Source organism: Coenobita brevimanus, chromosome 47 (assembly GCF_032717465.1).
Source record: "Coenobita brevimanus isolate Jiangsu-jjx chromosome 47, ASM3271746v2, whole genome shotgun sequence".
Lineage (NCBI taxonomy): Eukaryota > Metazoa > Arthropoda > Malacostraca > Decapoda > Coenobitidae > Coenobita > Coenobita brevimanus.
In genome coordinates, this window is record NC_137000.1 from 34,112,505 (window position 1) to 34,139,009 (window position 26,505).

Below are 26,505 nucleotides of genomic sequence, written 5' to 3' on the forward strand. Positions count from 1 at the left end.
TCTTCATAGATACGCTTTGTGAAGATTGTTCAGAAAGTATCTGACCTTATTTTTTTGTTTTTTCCTCACCAACCAGTGGGAGGATAAGGGTAGGGTTTTGTGTTGTGCAGTGCAGGACCTTCATGTGCATGTGTGATTAATGCCGTCTGCCACAAATGACTCATTGGCTGTCAGTCAGCCTGTGTTCATGGCCATGCACCATATGCCTGTTCTTATACTCATTACTATGACTGAAAAAGTTGAACAACATTACTGCATCAAATTTTGCCAAAGACTAGGTGATACCCAAGTTGAAACTATCAAGAACATCCAGCAAGTTTTCAGGATTGAAGCCATCGGGGTAATGCAAATAAAGGAGGGGTACAATCTCTTCAAAAATGGCCAAATGTCAGTCAAGAGTGATCCACGTCATGGGAGGCCATCAACAAACAGGAGTGCTTAAAATGTGAAGAAAGTCAGTGATTTGGTCATGGGAAATCGTTGGTTGACAGTCATAGAAATTGCTAATGAAATTGGAATCAGCAGTGGATCAGCACACAATATTTTAAGGGATGATTTGAGTATGCGAAGAGTTGATGCTGACTTCGTTCCAAAGCTCCTTGCGCATGAATAACGTGCTCTGTGGATGAATGTTGCTCAAGGCATGTTGAAGTGTGCAGATCGTGATCCAGGCTTTCTGAAGACTGTTATCACTGGAGGTGAGACTTGGATGTTTGGGTGCAACCCAGAAACCAAAGCACAGTCATCCTAATGGAAGCTTGTGGGGTCACCTCTGCCGAAAAAAGCATGACAGGTCCACAGCAAGGTGAAATGCATTCGTATGTTGACAGTTTCTTTTCACCTACTGTGGTGTTGTGCATCACAAATATGCACCAGATCACTGTCGACAAACATTGCTATCTTGACGTTATCCGTTGTCATAGTGATGCAGTTAGGTGGAAGAGACCAGACCTTTGGAAAGTGGCAAGTTGGAAGCTGCACCATGACAATGCCCCTGCCCATTCTTCTTATCTGAATTATGAATTTTTGGCCTAGCACAGCATCCTGCAGGTCCAGCAGACTGCTCACCAGACATGAGTCCATGCAAATTTTGGTTATTCCTCAAACTCAGAACTACGTTGAAGGGTTCCCGAATGCGATGAAGCACCTGCAAGAGATACTGAAAACCAATTTTGAAAATTTTTTAAGGCATTAGATAGAACTCAGGGCTATGTGTGTCAAGTCATAAGGGGCCTACTTTGAGGGGGATTAGTGTCTTAGCTCAACAGGTTAGCTATTTATTTTTTTTAGAGCCTAAGGTTGGACTCTTTCTGAACAGACCTTGTACAGTAGTATGATTCTAATTTTCTCTCTAAAACGTCTGGCTATGCATATTCATGGCAGTTTTACAATGGAAGCATTTTCATGTGATCTCTAACAAGAATTACTGATGATAAGGAAGAAAAAGACAGGGAGGATAGAAGCACTAATGGAGTATGAATAACATTAGCATATTTGAACTGTTGAGTAATGTCAACAGTCTATAGTTTCCCCCATGAATGGAGCATTCATCATTCTAATAAATACGAACAGATTTACCGTAATTACAGTCATGGGTATACCTGTTTCCAGTCAGACTTTACAGTAACTATAAGATGGTTTCTTTTTGTGTTTGAGCACAGCAGAGAGAAACATGTAAATCTCCTTGACTTTGACTACATCAGAATCATTCCCTCATCTGCTGCTTTGCAGAGTTTGAGACTGTGGCTGTTTAACTTATCCTTAGGTACCATAACCATCTCTGAAGAATGAAAATGGCATCTTACCTTCATGTACAGTACTGTATGTATGGTGTATAGTTTGAAAAGATGTGTATGCAATTGCAGTTCCATCTATAATAGCGATATTCATAAACACTTATGCCTGAACTTTATTATGTAACATTGATAACAGTATTTTTCATGTATATTTATTTCATTCTTCCTTCACCACATAGGTTCAGAAGCAGTTGAGAAGGCCCACGTGACAAACGTAACTTCCATAACTCTAGGGGGGTTGAAGGCTTACACCAACTACTCTATCTACATTAGAGCCTTCGTCATTGCTAAGAATTCAGCAGATCCCAACATTGGAGAGCCATCTGAGGTTTACATCTTCAAGACCCTTGCTGATTGTAAGTTCTCATTAAAAATGTTAGGTGAGAAGAAACTATGTTTGGAAAAAACTGAATATCAGAGATGCATAGGTAATCAGCAAAAGACAGCAGCAGCATTGAGAATTAAGTGTGAATTCAGAGTTCATACCCTCATCACCATCATCATCATTATCATCATCATCATCATCATATCATCATCATCATCATCATCATCATCATCATCATCATCATCATTAAGCATATACAGTACACCCTCGATATACTGAACTCTTTTTTAACGAATTTCGGTTTTAACGACCACCTTGAGCTAGCTGAATGTTATGTTCATTTAACAAATTTTGTTCAATAAAAGAGTGAATGCGGATGAAACATTGACCACTGTGGTGTGACAAATGAACATAGATTTATCCTTGGCCCACTTGCAGTCTTTATTTGCAGTGCAGTTATAGGCAGTCCCCAAGTTATGATGGTGTGACTTATGATGTTTTAACTTTACAATGGTGCAAAACCATACTTCGAATCTTGAATTTTGATCTTTTTCTGGGGTAGTGATATGTTGTACGATACTCTTTCATGATGCTGGGCAGCAGCAGCAAGACGCATCTCCCAGTGTGCCAAGCGGTTGCTAGTTTATACAACCGATACTCTACAGTGTTCTGTGTTGCCAGTGTTTTTTTGGATGCCCCCCCATACCTACATTGTATTTTGTGCATCCATCATGTCTATGAAACTCCCATCTGTCTTTCCTGCTACTGGTGAGAAGAAGAGGAGGAAGGCAATTACTCTTGAGATGAAACTCATGATAAGTGTCCAGCATGAAGGCAGCAAGCCTGTAATAGCCAGCGTATGTGAACTTTGACTTTCGCAGTCAACGTTCCCAGTACAGTATTCAATAAACTACATGAGTTAATCAGCACTTTATTATAAAATAGGCTTTGTGTTCATGATTTTGCCCAACTGTAGGCAAGCGTAAGTGTACGAAGCACTTTAAGATAGGCTTGGCTAGGCTATGATGTTTGGTTGGTTAGGTGTATTAAATGCATTTTCGACGTACAATATGTTCCTTTTATGGTGTGCTTATCGGAATGTAACCCCATTGTAAGTCGGGGATTGCTTGTACTGTACTTCATGAAAGGTAAGAAAAACACATAAACTGGTAAACAGAGCATTTACTGTATTTGCAAAAAAGAGCCATTTAGGCCTAGCTTTATGTTACTGTGTATGACTGTTTGACTGAATGATGCTCCATATTTAACAGTCTTTGTTCAGTAAAAGCCACAACACCTGGAAAATTACCAAACATCATGGTGTTTGGCTTTAACGAACTATCAGCTTTAACATCAAGGGTTTGGTACCAATTAGTTTGTTTTGTCAAGAATGTACTGTATCGTATCATAGATCATATTGTGTATAAAGGCTCCAACATGCTTGCATATGTTGACCTTGGTCACCTAATGGTGGCTTTCCACGCTACTTGATCTCTGGCAGCCTCCCTATTTGCTCTTATATCCGTGAGGCCACACTATATGACTTCATCCCAGGTCTTTTTTTTGGGTCTCTCTCTCACGACCCTCCCTCCGACATTCACACTTCTCGCCCTCCACACCCAACTTTTTTTTTTTTTTTTTTTTTTCCCTCCAACTCTGGGCATAGGCTTCACAGCCTGCTATCAAGGCCCAGCAGTCCTCCTACATACCATACACCTCTACATGTCACCACTTCGGCGCTAACACCCACCGTCCATATTGAATACATGCTAGGGCTGTCTCATACAGGACTGGTGTATTGGTATTAGCGGGGGTATTTTTATGACATGTCGGCGGGTCTTCTGGTAGATCAGTAAAGCCTAATTTAATGAAATTTAAACTATTATCCTCCATCCTCTCAGCATGCCAAAACCATCTCTGTTAACCCTTCCTTATCACAACACCAATATATTTAAGTCCCAGCCATCCTCTCAGCTGTTCAATCACAGTGCTAGGTCCCCACCCCTCCCCAGGCCTCAGATTCAAGGGTGTACTACTCATCCATCTAATCATTGTCATTTCTGTATGTTTGAGCCTACGAATATCTTCTTCAGCTACCTACCATACAGTGTTACACTCCTAACACATGCTGTGTACATAGATCCCTTAGCATGGAGGGAGAGCCCTTTCATCGTTAGGTTAGGAAACAGCTCTTTGAATGTCCTCCAACCACTTCTTACCCTAGCCACGGAGCGAACACCAGCGCCATTTCCAGCACGTCCCCTAAATTACAAAGCTCTTCCACACGCTCAAGAGACTCTCAAGCAAGACCAGTGCTTTCATGCCTGACAGTCTCTACATACTCTCCACGACACACTGGTCACACGAAATCAGCATTATTTCACAGCCTACCTCAAATACCACTACATCTCTTATGCACCCATTTATCTATCTATCTATCCATCTATTGCCAGACGCCTCAATCCCGTTTAGGGTGGCCAGAAACAAATCGCCTCCAAGTCGCCCTGTCCCCCGCCATTTCACTCCCCTGCTCCCAACTCACACACCCCTCTCTCATATACCTCTCCACCCCATCCCTCCATCTCATTCTCGGCCTCCCCCTCCCTCTTCCCCCCTCCACCTCTCTCACATACACTCTCTTCATCAGTCTTTCACCCTCCATCCTCTCCACATGGCCAAACCACCTCAGTGTGTTCCACATAACGCTTCCTATCACATCCACACCACAACGCTCCTTTATATCCTCATTCGTCTGCCTGTCTCTCCATGTGACTCCACAGGCTCCTCTTAAATAACTCATTTATCATAAACACATAATATGGAGAAATCACACGTAGCCACACTCCCTCTGCTTTGATAGTACTGCCACCAGCCCTAAATACTGTATTATCACTTTTGTTTTATCTGCATTTACTCTCAAATCTTTATGCCTCATTCCATCTCTCCATTTCCTAAATTTTTCTTTACCTCCCATTCAATCTCTGCAATCAGTACCAAATCATCAGCATACAGCATATCCCACGGGAGTCCATTTCTGAAGTCACGTGAGAGAACTTCAAGCATCATGACAAACAGTAAGGGGCACAAGACTGATCTCTGATGCATGCCAACATTCACGGAAAGCTCGTCACTCAGATCTCCCTCACTCTCACCTGGAGGTGAGCACCCACATGCAAAGCCATAACCACTCAAACCTGCCACTCCTCAATCCCAGGCTTTCTCATATGAGGTATTTACATTGGTTATACAACAGTGCCTCAGGGGAGGCAGGCTACCTTATAAAGAGTCAACCCGGCCGAGTTTAAGTGTGTGGAGGAGTTTTATTTGGGTGACATGATATGTACTGGAGGTGGGACTGGAGCTATCTTGGTAGCAAGGATAAGGAGTGATAAGTCTAGGGAGTTGTTGCCTCTCCTGAGAGGCCTCTCTTTCAATGCTTATGGGTTCTTGTTTGTAACATGTGCCAGGAGTGTAGTGTTGTTTGGTAGTGAGATTTGGGCAGTAAAAGAGGAAGATATTTGTAGGGCTCAGACATACAGAGATGAGGATGATCAGATGGATGTTAATGACAGGCCCAGGAGGGGTTAGAATTTTGAATGAAAAGTTGAGGGGAAGCATAGAAATTGAATGTATTAGTGATGTAATGAGAATGGGTAGATTGAGATGGTTTGGGTATGTGGAGAGGATGGAGAACAACAACTGGGTGTGGAGGATGAGAGATATTAACATCGAGGGTAGGGATGCGAGAGGCAGACTGTAAAAGACTTGGGATGAGGTCATAGAGTGTGACCTTGGGAATAAAGGACTGAAGAGTAAGATCCAGCAATGTGGAGAGCCACCAATGAGTGCCTAAGGCTGATGCAAGCAAGTGCATTGGAGCCTTTACAAATGAAATGAAAAGATTGTGTTGTTTGTAGGACCTGAGGCACCGAGTTGAGTTCGTCTCTGTTACATTTAGAGTATGAGTTGAGAGAGGATGAGAGAAAATAACATCCAAGAGGTGAGTACACTGAGCGACAAGCCAAATGGTTTCCTGTACTCCAGGAAACCATTTACTACACTAGGCAGTAACCATGTAATCAAATTATTGTATGGCGCCTGGTGGTTTAGTGGTTAATTAAGGTGCTCCAATCAGATTGAGCCGGTTCGGGTTTATATCCAAGGGGTGGTTGGGGTTTATTTCTCATGTAATGCCACTCAGGGATGAGTGAGGCTGGCCACTCTCATCTTAAATGTCAGGACCAACTTGCCAAGCCCTGGGCTTCTACACTACTAATGGGGCAGCACAGGATTAGATGATGAATGAATGGATGAATTACCACACAGATATAGCTTTGTACAAGACTGAAATAATAGTGGTGCTAAGTGAATGACACTGTTTTGGCAGGCTTACAGGCTGCCACAAATTGAACATCCTCATGTGATGGTGGTGACTGATGCATGCCGTGGGTTTTTGCAGTATGCGAGAATATAGTCGAGAAAATGTGCTGCATATTGGAAATTTCACATAGTAGCAACCGTTGAATCAATGGAAATAATTGTATATGGCCAACACCCCACCCTATCTTTCCCGTGTACAGTACCTCTCTATTATTGACTATCATTTTAAGAAAGACATTTTCTCAAAGAAAGATTATAGAACTGTGAATGTAGTGTGCTAGGTACCACTCCATTTGTATAACTGTGGAATTAGCAGCTTTACTGCACCTGTCCACTTGCTGGCCTCCATAAGTCTTGACAGTTTGTAAAATCTAGTCCTTATTCTTGAGAGTATTCCTCACTGTCGATTCACCTAAGCCAAATTCACATCCAGTGTTTTAGTTTCATTACCTTGCTTATTCAGCTCCATAACCTTCATTTTCAGCTCCAAAGTGATCCTCTTATTCTTGGAATGAAGTGTTGGGGCCACGATGTAACAGGTGAGCAAGAGCGGGACTCCTACAGTGCTAAAAGTAGAACAATATGCGTGCACTATGTAAGCAGAGACAGAGTCTTGAGACTTGACATGAGATATACCGTGATGGTGGGAACGGGCGGGAAACTGATCAGCCTTCTGATAGTGGCTTTGGATGCTACCATTTTGAGCAGAAACACCATTTTTCCCTTGTTTTTGGATGACTGATTGGCATTTTAATATCACCTTTCACATACTAAAATATATATTTTTTCTCAGTTGAGCTCGCATATTAGGAGTTTTGCATATTGAGATCCTGCATATTGGGAGACCCAATTGTACTCATACATATTGTGATTTAACATAATTTAACCATGTATTGGATGCTGTATTGTGCATTCATAACAGAAAAAATTGTGTGTACTGAATTGGGAATTTGTAAAATTGTAGTGCATTAAATCGAGGATACACTTTAACAGTTCTTCATGTAACATGGACCCAGTGGGACTGTTGTAAAACAGGAGGGTGTGCTTTAAATTGATAACAACTTTATAATTGTGGTTTCTCTTTTAATGAGTAATTGCAAATTGATTCAAGTCAGTGTTCTTTGTACAGTCTGGCTGGTTAGGAATGGTAAACCACTGAAAGAATGCATAGGAGAATGTTGAAACATATTTCCCAACCCTTGAAGCTTGGGGATCTTAAGAGCCAAGCCCTTCTCTTATTTTTTTTTTTTCCCACAAAAAGTAGTCTGTTTTCAATAGCTCATAGCTCCATAACTACAAGACACAGAACTGTCAATTAAAGATCAGAACACTCACCAATCCTTCATCTCACCATTGCAAGTGTTCCCAGGCTTCTAGCTAGAGGTATTGTGGAGGTAGGAGGTGGTGAATTGAGGCAATTAGGGGGGTAGTGGAAGGCTGTGTTCATACAAGTTGGCAGCTACAGCACACTTCCCATGTGCCTGCCTGGCTCAAACAAGGCCTCCCCTATTGTACTCGCTCACACTCCCCTTGCCCCATTTGACTTTGACATTCTTTTCCATTGTCCCCTCTGAAACTGCCACATGAATTTACCATCACCCCTTGTACGTGTGGCAAAAGATGTGCCAAGGTTTATTATACATCACTTGCCATGAAAGAACACATTTACGTTCCTGCTAGGAAGTTTTCAGTGTCATGTAAGTTCCCATTAGCTATCCGTGAAGTTTTTTTTTTTTTCTCTCTTACACCCATAGTTTATTTTTCTAAGGCACTAATTTTGCTAATATCGTACTTCGCAAATGGCTTATCTGTTTTTTTTTTTTTTTTTTTTTTTTTAAATGCAAGGAAGAAGGAACCAAAGGCACAAACCGTTCCTTCCAAGAAAAAAATACAACAGATCAGCCTGATTCAAGATCCATTCATTTTGAAATGCCTGGACACACTGTGTTTGAAAGACTGGAGATCATAAGATGTAGGAAATGCAGACAGAGGAAGACAGTTCCACAATTGACCTGTTTCATAAATGAAGGACTGGGAGTAATGGTTAACTCTTGCATTAGAGAGTTAGACAGAAAAGGGATGAGCGTTTGTTGCAAGATGGGTGCGACACGCCTGTCGTAGAGGTAGAGGGATGCAAGCAGACAGTTCAGAGGAACAGTGACCATTGAAGTTGTGATAGAAATGAGATAAAGATACAACAGCGCGGTGAAGAGACAGAGGCTGAAGGGAGCCAGTAAGTGGGTGAGAGTTAATAAAATGAAAAGCCTTTGACTCCACCCTATTGAGAAGAGCTGTATATGGAGAGCCTCCCCATACATGAGAGTTGTACTCTGCACAGGGGCAAATAAAACCCATGTATAAATTCAACAACTGTGGAGGGGTAAAGAAGGTACAGAGATGGCTTAGCTCACCCAATCTCTTGGCAGCAGATTTAACGAGATGTAGTATGATATTTCCAAGATAAATCCCGAGAGAATGAAACCCCATGTATGTTTAAGGATAATGCTGGATTGAGCTGGATATTATTAAACATTAGTTGGTACTTCTGTGGAAAATTTTCTCAGGTTGAAAGGTGTAAGAACTGAGTCTTTGATGCATTAGAAACAAGATTACTTTTACCCCAGTCAGAGATATGAGCCAAGTCAGACGTTAGGTATGCCACAGCCTCATCCCCTGCTTGTTGAAGTAACTGGTGAGATGGACGTTGCGGGAACCGAATGGAAAGGTGAAGGGTGGAATCATCAGCATATTCATGGATTGGGTTAGATGTTCAGATTAGCAGATCATTGATCAATAAAAAGAGAGTTGGCAATTGGACAGAACCCTGAGTAGTACCACCGTTAATAGATCCAGGAGAAGAACGGTGACCATCTACAACAGCAGCCATAGAACGACCAGAAAGGAAGGCATAGACGAAGGCACAAATAGAAGGATAGAAACCATAAGAGGGCAGTTTGGAAATTAAAGTTTTATGCCAGACTCGATTGAAAACCTTTGAGATGTCAAGTTCAATGGCAAAGCTTTTGCCACAGTCCTGAAAGGAGGATGACCAGAAGTCTGAAAGGTAGGTGAGAAGATCACCAGTGGAGCATCCCTGATGGAACCCATACTGACGATCAGAAAGAAGGTTGTAGTACGAAAGATGCTTTAAAATTTTTATGTTAAGAGTAGACTCAAATACTTTTGAGACACAGGATGTTAAAGCAATTGGTCGATAGAGGGTTGGGAATGGTCACCTCTTTTGGGGACTGACTGAATGAGAGCAGACTTCCAGCAAGAAGGAAAGGTGCAAGTTCATAGACCAAGGCAAAAAAGTTTACCTAGGCAGGGTGTAAGCACAGAAGCACAGTTCTTGAGGACAACAGGAGGGACCACCTCATCAGGCCCATGTGCCTTGTTAGTATTGAGGCCAGTGATGGCAGAGAATTCATCAGTTGAAGAAATTTTAATGTCAATCATGAGGAAGTCAGATGGGGTAGGGGAAGTGATGAAGGAATTGCACTGGAATTATCTAAGGTGGAATTGGAGGAGAGTGTCTGAGCGAAGAAATCTGCATTATCAGTAAAAGAAATAACTGCAGAGCCATCAGAGTAGAAAAGAGAAATGAAGGATGGTGAAATGAAGTTGTTAGAAGGTTTTCGGCAAGGTGTCAGAAGAAACAAGTACAATTCGAATTGGAGAGTTGAGAGCATTTAGTATGGAGGAAATTATTTTTAGCAGAACAAACACAGACTTAGCACGGTTCTGGTCAGAATCCTAAAAAAAATGTGATTCAGGGGTGGGTTGGCTCCGGTACCTTTTATAGGCCTTCTCCTTGTTGTGGACAACATCAGAACAAGCGTGATTAAACCAAAGCTTTCTTGCATTAGTCAAAGGATATGAGAAAGGAATGTATGCTTCCATGCCTGAGAGAATAACCTCTGTAATGCGCGTGGCACACTCAGATTGCTCCTGGCCATGGAAACAACAATCATTCCAGGGAAAATCGAAGAAGTACTGCCTGAGGGCCTCCCAGTCAGCAGCTCCAAAGTGCCACAACTGATATTTCTTTGGAGGGTCCACAGACCATACTGGAGCTGTAGAACAAGTTAAGGTAATACGGTTGTGATCAGAGGAGCCCAACAGAGAGGAAAGATTAACCCTCTCAGGCACAGTCACGCGATTCATGTGTCATGTGGATTTTCTAAATTTGTTCAGTCACTCGAATTGCGTTCCTAAGCACAAAGAAAATAGCCAAAAATTAAGTTTCTGGCGAAATCACGTCAAATTTTGACGCATTGTAGCGAGTACAGCGCTTTCCAATGGTAAGGCATTGGCAACACTGAGCTGCCTTACTGGGCCCAGCACGTAGCAATATACCTCAGTCTCTTCCAAGCAGCCAGGCGGTGGGTTGCGTTGTGTCTTCAGTCCCTTTAAACTCCAACTAATTCTCCCCCTCCTTCCCGAGCCGAAGCCCTTATGGACTCAGTGTGATAAAGCAATATTTGTGAGTATATTTGTATGTGATATTGTCGATGGAACATAGATATATGTCACGAAAAGGAATTGTGTCTGTTATGAAGCGTTAGGCTTACGAGCCGATATGCGTGTTCACTGTTGTGGGGTTTCACCTCTCGCCCTCCCCAAGGCCCATGGTGTGATTACAAATACGTATATAATGAAGCCAATGCCTAAAGTGTATTTTGTTTGAAAGATATTGTGGCTGGCTTGGTGAAATTATGGAACCATAGTGTGGAATGGGGCAGGCATCACGTACAGTTTTTATAGTCAGGAAAGAAGAATTAGAGGTGTTTGGTGATGGAATTATTGTGATTCTGATAGTGAAAATGCATATGGAATTGTGTGAAATATACGTCAAACATGCTGTGGGTGTTCGAGAAGGAGTTTGGTTCGTGCCAATAGAATAGAGTCGCAGTGAGTGTTCACAGAGAAATATTTCATGCATTCACTGACGTAGCTAAAACAAAGTGCAAGTGTCAGAGACATGAAATATGCCACAGCCACATATACATATGTATGTCAAGCAGCGAATGTTCGTGGAGAACTCTATTGTGTGGATCACATGTGTTTTAGTCAAATGTATCGCAAGGAGAGAAGAAAATACGCCGCAGCCACAGACACACACACACACACTCACCCACACCCACACGCTCACCCACACCCACACGCTCACCCACATGCACACGCTCACCCACACGCACACACTTACCCACACACGCACATGCTCACCCACACACGCACACACTCACACACACACCGCTCGCTGGTGTAGTGGTAACGTTCTCGCTTGCCAACTGGTTGACGAGAGTTCGCGCCTCGCTCAGGTTGCGAAAAGTTTCACTGATGAAGTGGGTGGTTACTGTCCCCCTTGAGCAAGGGGATGGGTGTGTGTGTGTGAAGGTCACAGCCTTGCCCTTAGATCGGACTATATGAGCTCTCAGCTCCCTTCTGGGAGGGTAAAAAGCTGACGATCACGACCATCAAGTGATAATGACCGACCCGGTGAACTACATAACTCCTCATCTTCAAGTTACTGCCAGCATCTCAACACCTCTGGAGGAAGTGAGTTATCCGTATTTTGTTGGTCTGTATATTGACCTATTGCTATAGTTCAATATTTTTTACACAAATAAATAATGTTTTTTACATACACACATATGAGATGGAAGAAAGTTCAGCTTCTTTGTCAGAACCTAGCAAAAAGACTAATGGTCATGTCGAGTTTCTGACGGCATTACTACATAAAATGGAAGAGAAATCGGAAAGAATTATACTAACTGGAGATTTTAATACAAATATAAATTGGAATACTCTAGATATAACTAGCCAAGAAAGCTGTTGGGACCAAAAGCTCCTAGATCTCGTTCAAGAGTTTTTCCTAACACAACATGTGAGGGAAACCACCAGAAAAAGAGGACTCAATGTACCTTCAATGCTAGATCTATTATTTAATAGGCAAGAAAATGATATTGACAGTTTAATATATCACCCTCCACTCGGCAAAAGCGTTCATGCAGTACTAAATTACAACTTCAAGGATAGCATATGACATAGTTAACAGCAATGAAAGTTACAAAAAGAGCCTAAACTATAAAAGGGAAATTATCAAGACCAATAGAAGTATTTCTTAGAAGTTGATTGGGAAAATGAGCTTAGAGGACAAGATTTAAATGCTGTATATAAAAAATTCTGTGAATTTTATGAAATAGGAGTCCAGAAGTACATCCCACAGCACAAAGAAGCAGATAAGAAAATACAGAAATAGTTCAATACAGAATGTAAAAAATCAAAAGAAAGAAGAGATTTGTTGTGGAATAGATACAGAAGACACAATAGTGAAAGGGCATATAATAATTACAAACAGGCAAGAAACGATTATACAAGAATAAAGAGGGAAGCCCAAAAACAGTTTGAGGAGGATATAATAAATAAAAGTAGTGATCAACCAAAGCTATTTTACAGCTACATCAGAAGCAAAACCAAAGTAAAAGATATAATACAATCCATTACAGACGAGGGAATCACCTATACACAAGAGAAAGATATTTGTGAAGTGCTAAATAAGAATTTCCAATTAGTTTTTACAGAAGAAAAAAATTTTGAGAGGAACTATGTGAAACATGCATGTCCACACATACTACCAGGTATACAAATATCAGAAAAAGTAATACAGGAGGGGTTAAGTAAATTAGACAGAGGAAAAGCAAGTGGTCCTGATGAAATTTCATGTTGGGTACTATGAGAATGTGCAAAGGAGTTAAGTAAACCATTATTTTTAATTTTCAAGAAATCCTTGAGTCAAGGTAAACTACCTGATATTTGGAAGAAAGCAAATATTGTCCCCTTATTCAAGAAAGGAAATAGATAAAATCCACTCAACTACCGACCAGTATCACTGACCTGTGTTGTAAGCAAGGTATTAGAAAAGCTTATAAGAAAAGCTTGGGTAAATCATCTAGAAGAACATAGTATGATAACAGAAAGACAGTTTGGTTTCAGAAAAGGAAAATCATGTGTTACTAATCTGTTGTGCTACTATGACAGAGTAACAAACACAATACAGGAAAGGGAAGGATGGGTGGACAGTATCTATTTAGATTTCAAGAAAGCATTTGACACAGTACCACACCAAAGACTTTTATGGAAACTGTACCATCAAGGAGGAATTCGAGGCAAACTGTTTTGTTGGATGCAAGATTTTCTCCTAAAAAGAGAAATGAGAACAGTACTAAGGGAACGGTACTACTCATCATGGAAAGAAGTGATTAGTGGAGTACCACAGGGTTCAGTGCTAGCACCAATCATGCTTTTAGTGTAAATAAATGATATAAACAGTAACACTGGAAATGAAAGCTATCTGAATATGTTTGCAGATGATGCAAAAATACAAAGGAGAATTACTAACACAGACTCTTGTAAAGAGCTACAAGAAGAATTAAATAAACTTCATGAATGGAGTAATACATGGCAAATGGATTTTAATGTGGACAAGTGTCATGTAATCAAGTTTGGTAAAAGTGGAAAAAGACCTGATTGGGATTATACGTTAGGAAATAAAACCCTATACAGTACACATCAGAAAGAGAGAAGGACCTAGGTGTGATTATCAATAACAGACTATCTCCGGCTGACCACATCAGCAAGAAGGTACGGAACATGTATACACTGCTTGCAAATATGAGAATAGCATTCACATACATAAATGAAGACATGCTAAGAAGGATAATAACATAATTCATTAGACCAACCTTGGAAAATGCATCAGTAGTCTGGAGTCCTCATCTCAAAAAGCACATAGACAAGATTGAGAGAAGGGAAAGATTTGGGAGTGCTGGTCCAGGATGGTTTGTCACCAGAAAAACACATCAAGACGGCAGTTAGAGAGACGTGCAATCTCTCGACTAACATAAGAGTAGCATTTCATTACATGGATGAGGAGATGATGAAAAAATTGATAGTGGCCATGATCTGCCTCAGGTTGGAATATGCAGCAGTATTGTGGTCCCTACACAAAAAGAAAGATATAAACAATATTGAGAGAATACAAAGAACATGAACAGAGATTGTCCCTAGCTTGGCAGATGTCGTACAGAGAGAGGCTGGAAAAACTGGATCTGCCTTCCCTAAAGAAAAGGAGAGAGAGGGGTGACATGATTGCGGTGTTCAGGGCCATGATGGGAGTAGATAAAATTGACAGAAAAGATCTGTTTGTATGGGATAGGAGAGTAACAAGAGGACACGGAATGAAACTGATAAATCCAAGTTGCTTGAAGGATATCAAGAAATATAGAGTTCCATATAGATGTATAGACCTGTGGAGCAGCCTGGACAAAGAAATCGCCCAATCTAAAAACGTGGAGTTCAAAGCAAAATTTGACTTATTGAGAAACAGAGACAGGACCCCACGAGTGTAGCTCATTTCCTGTATATCACAACTAGGTTAATACAACTGGGTACACACACACACACACACACACACACCGCTCGCTGGCGCAGTGGTAACGTTCTCGCTTGCCAACTGGTGGATGGGAATTTGCGCCTCGCTCAGGTTGCGAAAAGTTTCACTGATGAAGTGGGTGGTTACTGTCCCTCTTGAGCAAGGGGATGGGTGTGTGTGTGTGAAGGTCACAGCCTTGCCCTTAGATCGGACTATATGAGCTCTCAGCTCCCTTCCGGGAGGGTAAAAAGCTGACGATCACGACCATCAAGTGATAATGACCGACCCGGTGAATTACACACACACACACACACACACACACACACACACACAAGAAAAATTTGAAAGTTATCAAAAACAGAGTAGCACCAGAAGACCACATACTGTAAATGAAAAAATAAAGAACATGTATAACCTGTTAGTTAATATGAGAGTAGCCTTTTCATACATCAATGAGGAAATGGTAAAATTGGTAATTACATCATTTATAAGACTAATGCTTGAAAATGCAGCAGTAGGATGGAACCCTCACTTTGAAAAGCATGTTGAGAAGATTGAATAGGTACAGAGAGTAGCCACAGGATGGATGCCAAGCCGGAGAGCTATGAAGGAAGACTTGATAAGCAGTTACCAGCACTAGTAGAGAGAAGAAAATGTGGCTATATGATCATGCTATATAAATGTGTCAAAGGAAAGAAAAGACTGACATTAATGAATATATCGTACCTAGACAGTCATCTTCAAGAGGACATAGCAAAAAATTGTATAAGAAAACTTTAAAGAAAGATGTGAGAAAATTCATCTTTCCAGACTGGGCAATAGATCAGTGGAATATAACACCGGAAGAGGTCATGTGTGCCAAAAACTTTACGCTTTTAAAGAAAAACATGATAAAATAGTGTTAAAAAACGAGACACAACGATTGTGACTCAGTCCTGTAAAAATACAATTAGGTAAGAACAATTTAGTAAGAACACACACGTGTGTATACACCTCACACAACACTCACTCGGTATATTATAGTGAGCTGCCATTGTACAGTACACGACAGCTCTAGGAAAAGTGCAGGAAATATGCAGCCCATTTTTTAAATATCAAAACATAATTTTGCACTGGAAATGCCAAAGTGAATATCAGATTGAGGGTTCGATAAATAAAATTATAGATGGATAGGTACTGAGACAGACTGACATTCATTCTGACACCAGACTCCCCTACACATAGTCCATCTCATTAAATGTCATATCAAAATCCTATGTCACTCTCTCAAACATTTTCCACCAGTTTCAGCTGCTAGGTTAGGTGAGTGAGGGAGATCCTTCCTATTTCATAAACTGATTTATTCCAACAGATTAGTCAAAGAAGCTGCCAAGCATGGGCTAACTGGCCTGCTGCATCTAGTCTCTTATTATTGTTAATGCAGATGTTTTTATTGAGCACAGGCAAAACTTTTCAAACCAGGGGCATTTGACACAGCCCATATGAACCCCTACAGTACAAGATGTTTCTTGTACTGAATAAAACATATCTGGCGAGCAAGAATAAATTACTCTATAAAGTACTTTACTGGATTGAAGGGATTATGATAAGCAGTTTATTGTTGTGTCCCTGCCTGGACTTCTCCCTCTCCTCCCACCATAAGTACATCCACACCTCGCCCACATCCACATCCATACCCACACACGCCTTGGGTTGCATTCACCATTGCCGATCATGATAGGTCTGCTATGGCTGCAGTGAGGCAGAGGGTAAACAGAATTGGTCACTGTGATCAGCAGTGGGGCAGAGGATGAATGGATTCGATCATTCTGATCGCTTTGCTCTGAATGCAACAAAAATGGCAGATACTGCTGTGAATGCCCATCAGGCCCTGCAAATTTCATATGTTACAGTATATCAGTTATGCTGTTCTATAAATTTTATCCATCTTCTTAACTTAGTACAGTACAGTACTGTAATTGGCTGAGCCCTGTGTGGCTTAGACATTGCTAAAGGACAGTAGTCATGGCTGAAAAGTACAGTGTAGTTGCGGTTTTATACGGTACTAACATTGCAAATGTTTTTCCTGTTTTATGATACTTGTAATATAAGACTGTTTCTTTCTGTGATACTCTTGTGTCAAATGAATCAAAATATCGGTAAGAGAGCCTGCCTAACAAGGGTGACTGAGGTTCAGTATGCAAAAGAAGTCAGTTATGGTGACTCAGCAGTCTTGTTAGCCAGCATCTCTAATATGATTGCCTTGCTAGTTAGTGAGTGGATGACAAGCGAAGTGATCATGATTGCATTTCAGAAGGTTAACAGGCAGTTCGCCAGTGATCATGTTAGCTTGTGAGAGTAGATACTAAACTGCAAAACTGCTAAACCACTACATCCCTAGACCAACACATGGTCAGTCGTATTGTAAATAAACCACAAGTGTTTTGTGTTCTTGAACTTGAGTGTTTCTAAAATCTGCCAAGCATATACACAAATGCATGTAATTTTTACAATAAATCAACAATATTTGTACTCTAGAAAATATCTGTGATTGCCAAGCAGTGAGGTGATCATCTGTATAAGAGTTTCTTCTAAATGGAACCAAACTAATCTGTTTAGTCTGGGCTCCAGGATGCATGGTGATTTTTCAAGGTAATGTTTGGACAAAAAAGTGCATCTTATACACTGCAAAATACAGTAATGGCTGGAAGGGTACCGTATCTGTATACTGCCTAGAGTTAGTGACATGCTGCTATCCCTCTGGAATGGCATAAATGAAAAGAGCTCTCATTTTTGTGAAACCTTGTCATAGAATTTTCTTGAGTTTTACACACAGTAGTGTTCAGGCACACACTTTGACTTGGATAGTGACTGGCCTAAGATGTTACCCCCATTCCCAGTCCCGCAGTGCATGGTGGTGGTTGTAAGAACAGAAGAAGCTAACTTAAGTGGATGCCACACCATAACCATGTGGAGGGAAACAAACTTTGGCTCTTTTTCATTTTTTTTTCTTAAGTTGAAAATCATGACATACATAGGCACAGAATGGCAGAGAAGACAGATAAGTATTAAGTATTATATGTTGGTAGAGAACAGTGATGACTGGTGAATCCTTATTAATTAGTGCATGGGTGATATTCTTGGATCATGGGCAACTTTCATTGGTTTCAGTAATGTGGGTTACTGTTTATCTTTGAAGCATATAATGGCTGCTAGCAGTTTCATGCAGTGTTGTTGGTTACATGGTGTCCCAGGGATGTGACACATTAGGCACTTCTTTGATAAAGAGATGAAAGAAAGAAATGAATTGTAGGTCATTTTGCAATTTAGTAAGCATTCTGGAAGAAACTGCAAGAAACCATTTGAGAGTAATCAGGAGAGGAACAGGCATAGCATGTAGCCATGAAGAGAAGGAATAAAGATGCCTTAGTATGATATTCAGGAGATGTGCTCTGATTTAGGATATTGCAAGTATGCATCAGTTTTAAGCATATAAGTGTGTTTTGCAGTATCAAGTTCCAATCCCTTTTGCTGCTGTCATGCACAACTTTTCAGGATATGAAATTTTACTAAAGATGGATATAGACATTGATGTGTTTTGACTCTAGTGTGCTCCATGTGGACCAGATGCCTCCAGGATGCCTTGGGTGGAGTTGAAGCCATTGACACCACATACGATGCAAGTAACCTGGCAGCCTCTTGACCTGAAGGAGGCCAGGGGTACTGTTTTGGAGCAACAGCTTCAGTGGCGTAGGAAGTTCTCTCGGAATCATTACTATGAATTTACGTTCCTGAACGTGAGCACCACGGAATTCATAATAGAAAGTAAGTATTAAATTACATAGTATACCATTTTTTGTGTGAAAATTATGTTTTCATGGAATTTTTCAGCTTCTGAGAGTACATTTTTGGATTTTATGTATTAATTCAACCTTTAACAATACAAATAGGAATTTTGCACTTGAAAGAAAGAAAGAACTTTCAGAGATAAACATTTGTCATTACAAAGTCTCTGATCAGATAAAATTGTCTGCCGACATGGTGAATTGATTAGATAATAAATTATTCCTTTAAAAATCACAATAAATTTACATATTACCACAGCAGCAGAGCATATTTCATTTGAAAAGTAGTTTTTCATTCATATTCTTTTGGCAGTTAACAGTAATATAAACATTTACTGTATATTAACATGTATAGGAAGAATGTAATCAGTGCTTAAAAATTAAAGTTTCTGTACCAAAAGAAATATACAGTACAAATGCAGTATATGTGCTCAAAATTTGTAACATGTACAGTCGCCCCAAGAAGTGATGGCAGAGTTTCAGATTGCTTCGGTCACTCTGCACTGCCATACGTTCAATGAAAGTGAATATAAGGTAAACATTCAATGCCTTCATCACGTCATATCAAATAAAATATATATTACATCACGCTAAGAATTATGTAAAATGAGTAACAGGAGGCAGTGATATATTAGAAGTTAACACTTATATAGTTAACTTGCCCGATTTGAATGACTGTGAAATGTATTACTCCGCGCGCGGTGGGCAGTAGGCCTATAACTCCGTGTTCCTGATTTGTTTCCCAGGATTTCAAATACAGATGCTCTAGTTTTGAAGACCAGTTAAGGAAAATTCTTGTGACTGCAATACACTGCCTTATTTTCAAATGCTATGGTGATGATACAGCAACAATAAGGATGCTATAACAATGAAATTATTATTCGTAATGATGCCCTACCTGCGGTAGCTGCAAGCCCATACTGCCTTTTATTCAGTCTTTCTCTTGCCAATAATAATTATAATTAGCAACTTTATTCCCAATGATGCAAAATTATTTTTACTTGTAAGGAGGTATGACAGTTTCTGCCTTTTTCTCTTACACTAGGCAATAAACAGGACCAAAACATGAGTTCATAAACACTTGCAGTGCAAAAGCACGCACTCTTTACTCCATCTTTTAATCTTAATATCTGCCTTTTTAAATAAACTGTAGTGTCCTGCTGAACAGAAAATGCAGATTCGGAAGTTTTGAACTCAATGATTTGTTTATGAACCTCTGCATTATATTATTCTTGCTAATCGATTATGCACTGAGGATATCAGACTGTGACAGAAGTTTGCATTCTCCAAGGAGCTCCGACTCTAGGCAAATTTCGAGGTTCTTTTTTTTTTATACTTCTCTCACCGATAGCCCTCTGGCATATATTAAATAATCCAGAGAGTTTTCTCGATGGAAAACTGGCCAAAGGCAGTGTAATAACTTCATATCTTTGAGTAAATGTTATCTCCTTTCGTGCGTGTTGATCGAAACATTTAAAATAGCTTAACTGGCTTGCGGCGCCTTCCCTCATTCTGCCATCGTCCATGGAGACATTGGAAACAGAAATAAATGACTTTAAATTATTCCCTAGTATTGTAATGGAAATTATTTTATAAATAATAATTATTAATTTTAATTGTTTACTGAAGCTCCCTTTTGTCCAGTCTTACGCTACTAAATAATTATTGCATGTTACCATACTAGACTTGAACTCCACAAATTATTCCTGACTGTCCCTGAGCGATAGTTGTGAAATTTCAATTAGTTCTGTTTAGGATTTCCTATTATCGTAACTAACGAACTGCGTCCTACAATTTTGAAATATACAGGTACTTTGGCATTGATTTATTGTTTTTTTGTAACAATTTTACATATTAGGTTTCACCTCGTGGATATATAAGGAAGAGTATGTGCGCTATTGCTGACCGAAAACTTCTGGATACTCCACCGTCACATCTTAGGCTGACTGTACAAGTCATACTGTTTTATATATCCACTCACTCGATGTAGTGCTGCTTTGTGTGTCTCCCCTTTCCTGTCTTCCTTCCTTCCTCTTCTGTCTTTCTTTCCTTCATTCTTTCCTCTTCCTTCTGCCTATGGGTGACTTTGCCTTCCCTCTTCTGTCTTTCTTTCCTTCATTCTTTCCTCTTCCATCTGCCTGTGGGTGACTCAACACTGAGTGACAAGCCAAATGCTTTCCTGTACACCAGGAAACCATTTACTATGCTGGGTGGTAACCATATAATCAAGTTATGGCACCAGGTGGTTTAGTGGGTAATTAAGGCACGTCAATTGGATTGAGCCAGTGCAGGTTTATATCCAAGGGATGGTTGGGGTTTATTGCTTACATAATGCCACTCGGGGATGAGTGAGGCTGGTCACACTAATCATAATGTCAGGACCAGTTTGCCTAACCCTTGGTTCTTATGCTTCTCATGGGGCAACATAGGATTGGATGATGGATGGATAGATGAATATATATATATATATATATATATATATATATATATATATATATATATATATATATATATATGTGTGTATATATATACAGTGGGCTCGCACAGTGTGCGAGAGAGTGGGCGGTGCACGAGCTTGCGCACTGGGAATTCGCGTACTAGGAATACATAATCTTATGGGAATAATAACATATGGGCGGTACCCCCTCATACCTGGACATTTTTTGGCCCTTAGAGACATAATAAAGGTCATATGTTTCAGACATTGTACTGAAGCTTTAGCTACAATAACAAAAATATGGGTAGTCACCTTAACGACAGTAGACAACAGGCCTGATGACCTTAAATAACAGGGGTTCCGAGGCGCGGCAACACTTACAGCGCCACACTCCCCACCGCACCAACACTTCCCTCTGCAGACTCCTCTTGATCACCTTCCCCAGGAGCATCAAAGTCACTCACTTCAGCCATAAACCCTTCAAAGTCCAATGCTGACACTTCTGACATTGAATCCTCTTCATCCTCAACAGGAACCTGAGCGGACGATGTCGCTGGTTCCGCTATTTCACCAACTTGAGCCTGCTGTGTGTAGCTTGTTATGAGCATCTGTCTTCTTTTGTTTATTTCTTCCTTGTGCCTGTCTGTGTAGAAACGGAAGAGTTTGTCGATACCAACCAGAAGTTCCTCCGTTCTTAGGTTGCTCACTTCCTGTTCCTTCACCTCTTCCTTGAGCTTATCCATGGCAGCAAGGATCTTGCTGATGTTTGACATACACAGCTTAGTCCTGCCTTCCATCATGCTAGGCTGCTCAACTTTTGTCTGGTGCATCAACATGACGACACGTGACGCGCTCTGTGAGGGTTTTTTTTATTTTTTTTTTTATTTTTATTTTTATTTTTTTTAATGTGTCCGACTCAGGGCATAGGCTCCACAGCCTGCTCTCAAGGCCCAGTAGTCCTCCTACATACCATACTCCTCTCTACATGTCACCACTTCGGCACTAACACCCACCGTCCATATTGAATACATGCTAGGGCTGTATCATACAGGACTGGTGTATTGGTATTACCGGGGGTACTTATATGACATGTCGGCGGGTCATCTGGTAGATCAGGAAAGTGTGCTTTCATGAAATTCAAATCCTTAAACTTTCCCTGCCCCAGCCGGGATTCGAACCTGGGTCCATCAGGACTGCAAGCCGCCTCTCTACCGATTCAGCCACCGCCTCCCCCACTAGTAGAAAATGGCATTTTTGAGCCACTCCTTGCTTCTGCCTCGTGTTCTGTGCAGTAAACTCGTGCAGTAAAGGGTTTTTGCTTATGATTTTTGGTCACTCATGCACAAGGCGAATCGCGCACTGCGGTGACACACACTGTGCGAGCCCACTGTATATATATATATATATATATATATATATATATATATATATATATATATATATACAGTATATATATATATACAGTAATCCTTATAATAACTGGATGCCCAATTCCTGGACACCCCACTTTCTGGACATTTTGGGCCTGGGACTTCGGAACCCCCCCCCCCCAAAAAAAAAAAAATCCCATCCTTAATTTGATATTGGTGTGCGGACTGAACTTGTTTACACATTAATAATCATTCTTATATATGTGATGATGATGATGGGAGGCATTATACCTTGTCTTAGCTCAGAGATAGGTGCTTCGTCACTAACCCGTTCATAGCAGTTTTATTAACAAACCTATAAACTAGTCACAGTACCCAAAGAAACTTTAATGTTTCATTACTTAACACAATGAATTTGGTGAAGTTTAACCTCCTCATAAGAGAGAAACAAGTCCACAGATGGAGCACAAGTAGTATGGAGCTGAAGTGGTCGTCATCTTCTTTGTTTACAAACAGGGGAGCGCACTGACCACCAGGGGAATTTGCCCAGGCATTTCAAACCTTGCTGAACCACCGCACCATAGGTATTTTATGCGCGTGGTCCGTTGTTTTTGGTTCTGGCACCTTGCCGTGTCATAGAAAACTGTGGGATGGAAGTCCACGCCACAGGCGACTTGACTGTACAATATATATATATATATATATATATATGTATATCCATCCATCCATCCATCCATCATCCAATCCTACATTGCCCCATGAGGAGCGTAGGAGCCCGGGACTAAGCAGTTGGTCCTGACATTTAAGATGAGAGTGACCAGCCTCACTCTTCCCTGAGTGGCATTACATGAGCAATCAACCCAAACCAACCCTTGGATATAAACCTTCACCGGCTCAATCCGATTGGAGCGCAATAATTACTCACTAAACCACCAGGCGCCAAAATCTGGTTATATGGTTACCACCCAGCATAGTAAATAGTTTCCTGGTGTACAGGAAACCATTTGGCTTGTCACTCAGTGTAGAGTCACCCACAGGCAGAAGGAAGAGGAAAGAATGAAGGAAAGAAAGACAGAAGAGGAAGTGTAAAGTTACCCGTATGCAGAAGGACAAGAAAAGAATGAATAAAGGAAGATGGAAGAGGATGGAAGGATTGGAGAGAGGAGAGGAAAGGGCAGACACCTGACAGCAGCACTACATTGAGTGAGTGGATGGTGAGCGCCTCCACCTACCACAATATATATATATATATATATATATATATATATATATATATATATATACAGTACCCTCGCGTCCAGCATGCATTAGTCCAGCACGATTCAAGTCCAGCACGGTGAGCATTTAATTAGTATTATTTAATACGATTTAATTACTGTAACACAAGTGTGTTAGCATAACACGCACAGAGCTCCGAGAAGTGGGCCAAATCCGCATAGTTCACTCTAGCACGATCACCCCTGGTCCAACATGGCCATACTGGACATTCCCATGATGATGATAGCCAATGAAAAACTTCTGATCAAGTAGCCTTCCCCGCCCGCTATCGTGACGTGATCGTGATGCCGCCCAATTAAAAACGCTTCTGGTGTCACATGATGTTTTGTTTACATTTCTCCCGCCACAGAGCCACTCAGTCGCATAATTGCATTGGAAGGTGCTTTTTTCTTGCTGCATTTTCTGCCCATGTTACTGCATTTTACCCTGCTCACGATGCCTAGGAAGCCTTCTGAGAACCCCAAGAAGCGTTGGCACCTCCCTCAGGCCACCAAGTTAGAAAGCATTGAGAGGAAGAAGAAAGGAGAGAGGAAAGTTGACATTGCCAAGGCCTACGACATGAATGAAGCCTATGTGATCATAATAAAAAACTTAAGACAAGATCCTGGCAGCCGAAGGCTATCACATGGCACTTCATACCAGGTTTGCCGAGGATACGATGGTAAATCGGAACGTTAACGTGGTAAAAGTGCCGACGATACCACGGGCAATTGGAATTCATCTGGATGGATTCCTGCCAAGCATACGATGGGGAAAACAGTGTGACCAAAACCCAGGCGACTCGACAGAGAATGTATCGTACTACAGCACTGAACATTTAGCCAGACACTGAATACATATTAATATTTTTGAATAAATATCAGTCGTTTTGAAACCCTTCTCATCGGCGTGCGTACCAGTTTATAAACAAAGTTGCTTCTCCTTATTCTCTACCGAGTCAGCAACAGCGATCACTTTCCACAGCCACGAGACGGGGCTCTGGCAACAGTGTGAGAAGCATGCACTTTATCCGAGGATTACAGGGCTAGGACAGGCAGAAGCAGGACCTTCCATGGCTGTGGACGAAGATAGTGATTCTGAGTGTGATTTCGAAGGATTTATGAGGGAGGTTGAGGAGGAGCAACAGCCATTACCCACTAGTGACGCCAGCAGCCATCCTCCGGGGACCCAGTAGGACTAACTACAGCCTTGGATACCACCTTCCGTTCCCAGCAAGCCCACCAACACTATCCTAAAAGGTTAGTTATAATTCATAGCACAGTACCATTTATTATAATTACAATAGTACCAATATATGTATAGGTATATGGTAGGTATTTAGGGTGACTTTTCCGAGGGTTGCTGACATAATTCATTTTTCCCCATAAGCTCTATTGTTAGTCCAACACGTTTTTGGTCCAACACGTGACCCATGCATGACAATATTACCGTGCTGGACGCGAGGGTACTGTATATATATATATATACACATATATATATATATATATATATATACAGATATATATATATATATATATATATATATAGACACATATATATATATATATATATATATATATATATATATATATAGTCAACCCTTGGCTATCACGGGTTTTGCTATAGCGTTTCATGGCTATCACGGACAGGTGAAATGCAACACAATTACCTTTATCGCGGCCTCAAATACTGCTATCGCGGACGATGGTCGGCCAGAAACATTCAAATCGCGCGGGCTCCGCCCATGCGTATACTCGCGCCGTGATTGGCGCGACGTCACAGGCTACCCGAGCGCTGATTGGCCCAAGACATGGTTACAGCTACCCATCCTTCCCACCAAGGTTCAGAGAGAGTCAGCGTTACCAGTCGACAGCAGCTATAGCCGTGAAGACCTATTGTTCAACCACAATGGCCACCAATACCCCATCCAACCCTCCTACCATTGGTGCACGTAACGCGGCTAACCCAGGACGGCAAGTGAGGAAGAGGAAGAACCTGCCTTATGCTCAGGGTCCCTTCCAGACTCCTGATGAAGCTGATCAATTCCTAGACGAGATAGAACGTCGGAGGGGTGGCCAGTAATACTCCACCCCAGCCTCGGAACCCCTTCAACCCACCCAAGCCCCTCATCCTCTCCAAAAATGTTAAGTAAAATGGCTTATTACAGTTAATTCTGTTTTATTTATAACCTTTATGTACTGTACTGTTGTTAATTTGCAGCATTGGTTTGTAATCCCAGGTATTTTAGTGAAGGAGATGTGAAAATGGGGTAAGGTTGGGGTAAAGTTGGAGGTCGGGGAACCAATTAGAATTTTTCCCATTAGTTCTTAAGTATGGCTATCGCGATTTTGGCTATGGCGGGTCGCCTAGGGTACCAATTACTCGTGATAGCCAAGGGTTGACTGTATATATATATATATATATATATATATATATATACACACATATATATATCTGAATTTTTCCCCATCCGTAATTTGAAATTGCCACACAGCACCGAACAGGCCAGCTTTGTTCACACACGGCCCCTTCATCCCTTCCTTCCCCCCCCCCCCAGGGTTGCCATTTGGTATTTTTCATTACCAAATGTGAGCCAATTTGGTAATGAAAAATTCATGTGGTAATGAATCACAATAATGCATTACCAGACGGATTTTTCACATCTATGAGGATACACAA

General features: G+C 41.0%; 1 protein-coding gene across 1 annotated transcript in view; it reads left to right on the forward strand.

Annotated features, from left to right (window-relative positions):
- The window catches only part of LOC145399142 (uncharacterized), a 313,723-nt gene that overhangs the window by 84,519 nt on the left and 202,699 nt on the right, over positions 1 to 26,505 (forward strand). The window contains exons 9-10 of the mRNA XM_080271880.1: positions 1,976 to 2,152; positions 18,545 to 18,742. Of these exons, the coding sequence (XP_080128006.1) occupies positions 1,976 to 2,152; positions 18,545 to 18,742 (375 nt within the window). The remainder of the gene's footprint in view (positions 1 to 1,975; positions 2,153 to 18,544; positions 18,743 to 26,505) is intronic.